Source organism: Coffea eugenioides, chromosome 8, assembly GCF_003713205.1.
Source record: "Coffea eugenioides isolate CCC68of chromosome 8, Ceug_1.0, whole genome shotgun sequence".
In the NCBI taxonomy this organism is placed as follows: domain Eukaryota; kingdom Viridiplantae; phylum Streptophyta; class Magnoliopsida; order Gentianales; family Rubiaceae; genus Coffea; species Coffea eugenioides.
In genome coordinates this window covers 30,394,476-30,404,531 of record NC_040042.1, presented here as the reverse complement: position 1 = coordinate 30,404,531, position 10,056 = coordinate 30,394,476, and the positions used below count along the sequence as shown (strand labels likewise).

Genomic DNA, 10,056 nt, shown 5'->3' with positions numbered 1-10,056 from the left:
TTTGTGCACATTTTTGTATTTTCGAAAGAAATTAGTCAGGAAATAATATATGGACCATTAATGAACACTCTTATTTTTGTTGTTCATTTCTTCCTCAATTAGTTTATCTACATTTGGTTATTAAAGTTGTGATATATGGAAGGGAATATGTTTGTCAATTGACATATAACCGCCATAATCCATTTTGATAACAATGAAGGGTAAATATTTTGTTGTGGCCACTTGTTTTATTTATTGATTCTGAACTATCAAATATATGTGGTCATTTGTCCAAGTGGGAGAATGTTGAAAATATTAGTGTGGCCTACATGACCACATGATATTGTTTCAATATTCAATTGTTATCTCACTAGCTTATGAGATAAATAACCAGATGAATAGATTTATGTTGATAGTCTTAGAATCCTAAAGATAGACAAATTGGAGGAAGTAAGGAGTCCCATATTCATTGTATATAGACGTATTATATATATGGTATTTTATTTGATAATTACAATGATTATTAAGCTGTATCTTATCATAATATTTAACAAATAAAGTATCATATATCTGAAGATATTAGAGTCTATCGTAATTCTATGATGGAAGGGATTGTGATTCTATAAATATTCTAGGGCTCCTGGTCCCTCTCACCACTCTGACATATGTTATTTTTACACATCACTAAAATAACATAATAGAGGGCTAGGTGAGGGAAGGCTAGGCAGCAAAGGTTTACAGTTTACAACCTTGGTGATTCGAAAGCTTGCTGAAAGGGCTGTAAAATTCTTCTCCAAAATATCTTCAATATCTCAAGGTATGTTAATTTAGAATTTATTTCTTAATTTTAATTTACAAATCATACTAAAGATCCTGATCCTTATGTCTAACATCACTTGCACCTCAGATGCTATGATGGACGTAGTTATGACCCAACCACGATGGCGAGACAGAAGTTGTCTTGAAGGTATTGTTTTCAACCCTCGATTCTTCTGCATCACTTGGAGCACAATGTCCAAAATTTCTTTGGTCACTTGATCTAGGTTTCAAGTTAAACACAAAAAACAAAAATGATCATCGATTTACATTTGTGAGAGAAATTAATTGTTTTACAAATATTCCTTCTTGTCGTGACGAAAACAACTTCCATGGAAACTCACAAAAGTCATAGCCGCCAGAATTCATACGCATGGCTCTAAAGAGTTGAATAGTTGACAATAACAAGCGAACGCTCACAGTGATATGAATACAAAGTCAATCCAACCCATGGAGGCAGTTGAAGATTCTACAACAATCAGTTACGAATTTGATTTAGTTATATAATAACGAAATAATATGTCATCGATTTGTATTTTCGAGAGATATCAATTTTCTTCAAAAGATCTCTTGCCCTCGTGATAGAAACAACCTCCATGGAATCTCACAAGTGACACCACAAAACATGTGCAGAAATTTTAGGAAACAGAAAGAGTTGACTACTTGACAATTACATGTAAACGTTCGCTCAAGTGAAATGAAAAGAAAAATATCCATCAGTATATTTTCCTCCTAATTATACCGCAACAAAAAAAAATTCGAAACTTTTAATACATATTCGCATTCCCTGATGTATCGTTTGTACTAGGAAAAATCTGACATAGAAATTGTGCACCTAGAAAATAGCAAGAGCTGTTTTTCTACAATTGTTGGAGGAAAGATAGGGAACAATCGATGGCTCTAGATTAAGCTGAGCAATGTGATCCAAATTTGAATCATCAATTGTAAAGAAAAAATACAAAAGTTTTTCTATTTTTTTTGTTAAATTTAAAAGGATGAGACAAACTTGATACGAGCCGATCCACGCTACAAATCATGCTCTATATTTACCACGGGCAACTACAAAAAGCGTTATCAAGAATGGCACAATAATCATACTCTATAGTTACCCCTAGCAGCTACAAAAGCATAATTTGGAATGCCATAATGGTCATCAATGAATTATTCCCATTATAGAACCATTTGGAATTTTATATAATACAACAATTTTTTTTTTCAAGAAACACAGATTTACATGAACAGCATTTCACAAGAAAAAACGGGGAAGAAAAAAGAAAGCCAACATGGACTCTACCATGTGGACCATAGTCCATAACTTGTTTCATTAACTACATTTGGTGCCACTAGCCATGTGTAAGCCGAAAATAATATTTTTTGAATAGCAAATTATTTCAAATAATATTTTATTAAATTTTTTGTTCGCCGGGTTTAATGCAGCATAATAGAGGAGAAGGAGCAGAAGCAAAAATGAAAAGACAACTGAACCGTGGGATATGCGACAATTAGATTATAATCTCATAGTAATAAAAACAAATAGCTGTTATTCATTTGTTCTCGTGCTTGGAACAAGCAATTTCAAATAAATTCCCCCATCCGTTCTTCATTTGCCACATGGAGAGGGAAAAGAGAGACAAAGAGACCATGGACACAAGTGATGAAGGATCAAAACTTCTTCATGGCCAAGCGAAGATATGGAAACATTTGTTCGGCTTTGTAGATTCCATGGCCCTAAAATGTGCTGTGGAGCTTCAAATTGCTGACATTATACACTTCCATGGCCGCCCCTTATCCCTGTCCGAAATCTCCTCCAATATCACCAACTCTTCATCCCCAAATATCCCATATCTGGCACGAATCATGAGGTTGTTAGTCCGGAACAAGATCTTCACATCCAGTGAAGTTCGACCGGGTCACGGTGGAGACGCACCCTCCACCATCCTCTACGACCTTACTCCCGCCTCGCACTGGCTGTTAAATAACAACAATCAGTTGAGCTTGGCTCCATTTATCTTAATGGAGAACCATCCATGGCTTTTAAGTCCATGGCATCAGTTGAGTGCTTGTGTAAGAGAAGGTGGCATTGCATTTCAAAAATCTCATGGAAAAGAGATATGGGATTTTGCATCACAAAACCCTGAGTTCAACATGATTTTCAATGATGGGATGGAATGTACTGGGAAGATTACAGTGCAAGCAGTTCTTTCAGGGCTTAAAAGTGCTAACTGGGATGGTGTGGAATCACTTGTGGATGTTGAGGGTGGAATTGGCGCAACCATAGCAGAGATTGTCAAGGCTTATCCACATATCAAAGGAATCAACTTTGATTTGCCACATGTTGTTGCTACAGCACCTAAGTATGATGGAGTTTCTCATGTTGGTGGTGACATGTTTGATGCCATCCCTAGTGCTCAAGCCATCTTCATGAAGGTATTATTATTTGCTAAAATCACTGCCAAATCTTGTTGTTTTCTCATTTCAACTTTTATATTTCTTACTTTGGGGTGATACTTGATAGCTCGAAGCACAGAACTTCAAAATACAAGTTCATAGAGTTGATTCCAGTTCAGCTATTCAGACAATTTAGAAAAGCTTTCTTGTAAAATATCTAAACACGGCTTAATATCTTTCCAACTAGTTTCCCATTAACATATATTACATCACAAAAATAAAGGATTAGAGTGAATAATAAAACAAAATGAAAAAACTAAACAATTAACAATTCAAATGCACAATTATATTTAGTATTCAAGTTTAAAATGTTAGTACTCTTATTGAATAAACAGTACACATACATACATTTACATGGTTATTGCAATTGTGTCAAATTCCGTATGACTGCATTATCAAATTCGCATTGATAGTGTCTATATTGTCTTGAGCAATCGGAATTGCCAGTTGTTGATTCCAATTTTTTTTTCTTTCTAGCTTGATACAGTACCCATGATTTGTTCTACCTCTTGTGAAAAATTTCTAACCAACTGATCAACGAATGTTCCTCTTCTGCATCATTTTCTTCATCAATGCAGTGGATAATGCATGATTGGGATGATGAGGATTGTGTGAAAATATTAAAGAACTGTCGAAGAGCAATACCAGAAAAAACAGGAAAGATCTTCATTGTGGATGTGGTCTTAAAGCCTGAAGGTGATGGGCTATTTGACAGCGTTAGGATGAAACTTGATTTGGTAATGATTGCTCACGCCTCTGGAGGTAAGGAGAGGACTGAACCTGAATGGAAAATACTTCTACAGAAAGGAGGCTTCCCCCGTTACAATATTAGCGAAATTCCAGCTTGCTTATCCGTTATAGAGGCTTATCCAGAATGATATTATAACTATGAAAAGTGCATTGTGGATCTTGTACAATGCAATGTTGTTAAACTCAGATCGGATAGCGGTTCGGCTAAACTATTAGGTCAGGGGTCAATCGGCCAGATCGGCTGGACCGTTCTCAAAAATCCGCTGACGTTAGTATGATGTCATAATTATTTTATATTTTTATAAGTTTTAGAAATATTAAAATTAAGTTCTTGGTTATATTCGGCCAATCATACAAAATGTTCCAAAAATATTAGACTTGTAATCAAATATATACCTAATAATTATATATATATGTAAATTCATGACTAAAATATGTCCATTTTTCAAAACTATTTGAAAAACCAAATTAATGCAAATTGGAATCACTAATACTAAATTGATAAGATTATAGGGATGAAACATCTTGATTTAGATATTATTCAGAAAAGTGAGTGATTTTGGTATCTATGCTAAGTGGGTAGCATTTTCATACTAATATTAATAAATGAAAATATTATAATTTAGGTAACTCATATTATATTTGGAAAAAATAAGAAAGAAAAGTTTGAGAACCGGGTCAACCAGTCGAATCAAGTCAGTGATTTAACCGATTTTTGACTGATTTTTTACCAAAAGAGATTTTATGCTACAAATCAACTCGAGAAGAAGACCGGTTCATGGTCGGACCTGTTGAACCAACCAGTCCGGTCTGGGCTAACAACACAAGTACAATGCAGCTTCTGTTGGTGAAAAGAAATAAAATATCAGTATGTCTCCTTGTTCTGTTCTGAGTTTCATGCAATTTGGATGGTATATTGTCTGAAATCTTGGTCTTGTCTTGTACATGCTTCAGTCTCGACATAAATAAGTGCATGATATAGAAAAGTTATAAGATGTGCCATAATGATTTTTTAAAGTACTTTTATATCCAGTAAAATAAACGTAACAGTACAGGAATACATTTTGGATATTTCAGGATCAAACAGATGAGTTGAAGCTGCAATTTAGACATAAGGCATATTTTGAAGGAAGCAACACCTTAACTCCTAGCTTCAAGGATCAAAATGAGGATTTAGGCATTGGTTAAAGTCTCCTTGTACTCACTAAAGAGTCTCTGAAGTCAATGTTGGGGTTAAACTTGGTGGGACAATTGAATCCTGAGTTGGGGTTCACAATTTCATTTATCTCAGCTTTGTTGTCATAGCCTATGCAAGACCATACTTGGTCCAAGAATTCAACAGCACCGCGCAATGAAAGGAGTCCATGCAAAAAACTACTTGCAAGCCACTGGAAAACTTGAAAAATTTTACTTCCTTTACCCGGAAATAGAATCAACTCTATGATAATACAAAATCATAAATAAACCACAAGAGGATTAGACTAGTTACCTTTGTAGCACGTTTATTGAAATCTTTAACCAGATCACTTCGAGGTAATCTTGGAATTTGAAGTTCTCCCAACCTATAACTCTTTAGAGATTGAGGAGAAAAGGATGCAAGAGAGAATTACGGCATTACTGCATGCCCTAAAGCCTATATTTATAATAGGATAATTTCCTATTCTCAATAGGAAATAATTAATTAATTATAACTAAGCCATTTTTTCTTCATATTACTTTTTCCTTTGTCAGTAAAAGGTCTCGAATTTGGAATTTTTTACTTATATTCCTTCTTCCTGTACCACTCAGTCCATCTCTCCCTCCATCATAATACATATTAACATCATAAGTGTGTCACCCCTTGGTTCTAACTAATCTAGTTATCGAAATTAAACTAAAACTCCTCTTATTGAAATAATTCTTTAACAATTGAATTAATTATTTCTCATTTACCATTTGTCACAAGTGACATCCAGCAGTATATCGTGACAACCAGATTTTACAAATTATATGTGAACCTTTTCTAGTTACTACACAATTTTTTTCTTCTGTCACATAATATTACGGTCTAGGTATAGAATAACTATCAAACCCCTAGACTTAATGATATGTGCCTAATCTACAAGATAAATTCTATAAAATTAGAAATTCTTTTCTAATCTCTTGTTCTCATTGGCCAAGAACTTCTAAGCTGTATCTTAGAAGATCACATAAAATATTCTCCCTTTTACCAATGGTGATATATTCCGTATTGATCATTCACATGTCTCCATATATAATTTGATATATCCAATGATAGGTACTTATATTTTCTTGACTAGAACATAAGTACACTGTACTATTAAAGTATGGGAAGCATGTAAAAGACAACTATGATATCTCAAGTTTAAGGATCACATGTGCAAACAGTAATCAAGAACAACCAATTGAGAGATTGGTAATAATTTTCATTTGGTGTTCTTTTTTCGAGTCACATTTAGTAAACTTATAATCCTATAAACACCTACATGTTTATCTAAATGTTTTCATATAATGTTTGAGATTCATCATCCTCTTAATTCAGCAGAGATAATATTTGCCAATCTTACCGAAATATTATTATCCAATTAATAATCTTAAGATTAGAAAGATTTTAGAATAAAGTATCAAGAGCACAGATCTCATGCTCTCAACTTGTGAGAACAGATACTCTCAACTTTATTACTATGGACTGATCACATAAATTATCACTTGTATATGTGATAATGATAAATATTACCTATATGTATTTATCAAATATTACCCAAAACACATCATCACATGAATGGTTTTAGGAGTGAATCTATTACAGTGGCGGATTTACACTGGGGGCAATGGGGGCCCGTAATTTCTATAATACCTATAAAAATTTAATGTAATTTCAATTGTGCCCCCTGAAGTTTTATGTATCTATTTGTTTATAGGTCCCCATTGCCCCCCTTAAATTTCTATAATACCTATAAAAATTTGATGTAATTTCAAGTGTACCCCCTGAAATTTTGTGTATCTATTGGTTTATATGCTTTTAAAGTTGTCTTTGATTTTACCTGTTGTTACAGCTACCGTAGAAAAGGTTTTTCAATAATGAATATAGTGAAGAATCGGTTACAAAATAAAATGGAAGACACTTTGATGAATAATTTTTTAGTTACTTATATTGAGAAAAATATATTTCGTGAAGTTCAAAATGAAAAGGTTGTAAACCGTTATCAAAATATGAAAACTTGTTATGAGCAATTGTAAATGGTTTAGTTTGCTTTTGAAATAAAATTATTATTACATTAATAATTTTGAGTTTATTTTTTGATGTTTTTCATAAAATATATGCATCATTTGTACTTATTGGTGAATATTTTTTTCCTTAAAAAACTAAAAAAAGAGTAGGTAAAAAATTTTAGAGTTGCTTTTGCTCCACTGAAAATTTTTTCTGGCTCCGCCACTGATCTATTATGCAGCTCACTAAATATTGGACAGGTAACTAGGCCACTCTTGTGCAAGATTACTCTTGAACATAAATTTATCAGCCTACGCTATTTGTATTGCTTCACAACTGCCAAAGCCAACAACCTTTGTGAACAGTCTACAAAAAATGCCACTTGCTTTCTTGCAAATTTAATGAGAACATCCATCAGTTCATTTTCCTCCCAATAATAAGCCAAGTACAAATTCAAGATTCTTATTACAAACATTTCATGTTCATCATTGTAACTTTGTATCAGGAAAACTCAGACATAGAGAATGTGCGTATGCTAGAAACTTAGATTACTCTCTCTCTCTCTCTCTCTCTCTCCAATCTTAAAATGAAGTATTTTAATCATAAGAAGGTTGGTTACAACACCATCGCGCATGACCAACCATCCGCCTATCGGCTACAAGATAACAAGAAAGTAAAAATGGTGGATGCTCAAACAAGATAGTCAGACCAATTTGCTTGCATCCTACATTAGCCAAAAAGTCAGCCCACTGATTCCCTTCACGGAAGATGTGCGACGTCGTCACTCCCCTGAATTGGTCCAGCAAACACCTGCAATCTCTTAATATACGAGAACACATATGATGAGCAGGAAAATCTTTTAGAATGGTGGAGAGGTGAGGGAGGCTGATGATGAGTGCGTTTCATGTGTGGGGTATGTCTTTCGGCATTTTTGTGTATTTTTTAAATCTATTTTGGGCATTTAAAATATGACATTGTCATATCAATTGACACTAAAATAATGCTCCTTTAACATTTAAAAAAAATTTCTTTTCATATTGTTAGTGAACAATAATATTGTTTCACTTTAAAATGTAACTTTCATAGCAAGGTTTACAATGCTAGTATAAAGTGTTAATACAACTAAGCACATTAATAATTAATAAATAAGATCCGGACTATATCCGCTTGATCCAGACCCAGACCTAGCAAATTTTTTATTATCCATATCTGTATCGAAACCCTCATGAGTTTGAAAAAAAAAATTCAGACTTGGACTGTCATGGGTTTTGGGACCCAATTAGTATCCATGGATATTTTACAAAGTGTAATTAAAAATTAAATTCAGAAATAATTAAAACATATGAAATTAAAAAATACAATCCAATTACCATTTTCAAAAATTAGAATCAATATTTAAGAATATTGCGTATAAAAATTATAAAGTAAAATTATGAAATGTTATCAAATTGCATTTGCTTGAAAATTTTTATCCGTACTCAATGTTGAAACTTGCATGTATTTAAACCTCCTACCCTTTTCCTCATATATATATATCAGTTTGGGTAGGGTCTTAGTCTGAATTGGGATTTGAGCATTGATCATATAAAACCAGATTCTATCCGCGTCCATGATTCTGTTACGAGGTATGGATTTGGGTTAGGTTTGGGTACTAATACCTAACCTATTAACATGTCTAAATACAACAAATAATTTGAGAAAGTATCATTTGTGGAAATAGTTCTTATGTGAGTATCATTATTAGATCTAATTGTCTTGAATTAGGCCCGAAAGACAAACTAAGCTATTCAATACTCAATTAAGCTTAGATTGATAAGAGTTCGTTCGAATTTAGTTTATGAACTAATCACGTCAAGCTTGAGCCACCTTTTATATTTAGTAAAATATTAAGTTCGGCTCGAATTTGACTTAATTAGTATAAAATTGAAATTTATGGATATAAAAGCTCAAGCTACTTTAACTCAATTCAATAAAAACTTGTTTGAGTTCGTCTTAGAAAATAAACAAGTCAAGTTTGAATACAATTTCAATCTCATTAATTTAATCAAATAAGTTTTAACATTAAGGTGTTTGATTGATTAGATTTATGTACACCCCTACGTTGAATTGGTGCATTGGGTTCTTAAGATAGTCAAGGTCATTTCGGAGTTATTGATTACTTTCTTCCGATGCATGTAAGAAGTTTTTCTAACAGGTTCCTCGACAGCACGCCAAATTGGGCCTCCACGCATTAATTAATGGAATTTGGAGCAATCATTTTTTGTGTTAGCATGTACATGTATATGGTAGGTTATATATATTGATTCGGACCCCCAAGTATTTGTTGCTTAAATCCTTTTTAAAATTTAACGAACTTGCTTTTGGTAAGTTAATCACTAAGAACTAATTTTAAAAAAAATCATAAGATACAGAGTGGTGCACTCTTCTAATCTAAGATGGATCTTCTTCCTTTAACCCCTCGTAAGACCTTGTTGGGGTCCCTCCTCCTATTAAAACAGGATGAAAAAAAAGGTTGTAGAAGTTGCCGCATGTAAAAAATCTTTCTATGTATTAAAATCTAATCGGAGAAATTTTTTCTCCTTGAACACATTCATATTTTGACTCTTGGTTTGAAAAAAAAAAAGAAGAAGAAGAAGAAGAGAGAATCGGATTGTAAGTGAGATATTGTGGGAATAGAAGAAGCAACACTTAAAGATTGAATAGACAATCAATGAACCACAGTAGTAGGCTCTGCCATATGCATACTACCATAAGATAGTTCTTGTAATTGATCACAAATCAAGGGAGGATTGGATTGGATGATAAGGTAGAAAGAATTATAAGTAGGAGATCCTGAATTTAACACCTTCTAT

General features: G+C 33.2%; 1 protein-coding gene across 1 annotated transcript; it reads left to right on the top strand.

The window, feature by feature from the left end:
• Positions 1 to 2,436: 2,436 nt before the first annotated feature.
• LOC113781641 (xanthohumol 4-O-methyltransferase-like) lies at positions 2,437 to 4,121 on the top strand. Its single transcript, XM_027327600.1, has 2 exons — positions 2,437 to 3,222; positions 3,822 to 4,121. Exons 1-2 carry the CDS (start codon positions 2,437 to 2,439, stop codon positions 4,119 to 4,121), a joined length of 1,086 nt encoding a protein of 361 aa, XP_027183401.1.
• The last annotated feature ends 5,935 nt before the right edge of the window (positions 4,122 to 10,056 follow it).

Bases quoted from the DNA above. Each gene is read 5' to 3' on its own strand.
- LOC113781641 (XM_027327600.1), top strand. From the start codon at position 2,437: ATGGACACAAGTGATGAAGGATCAAAACTTCTTCATGGCCAAGCGAAG. The intron at 3,223-3,821 runs GTATTATTATTT...TCATCAATGCAG, and splicing joins CTCAAGCCATCTTCATGAAG to TGGATAATGCATGATTGGGA.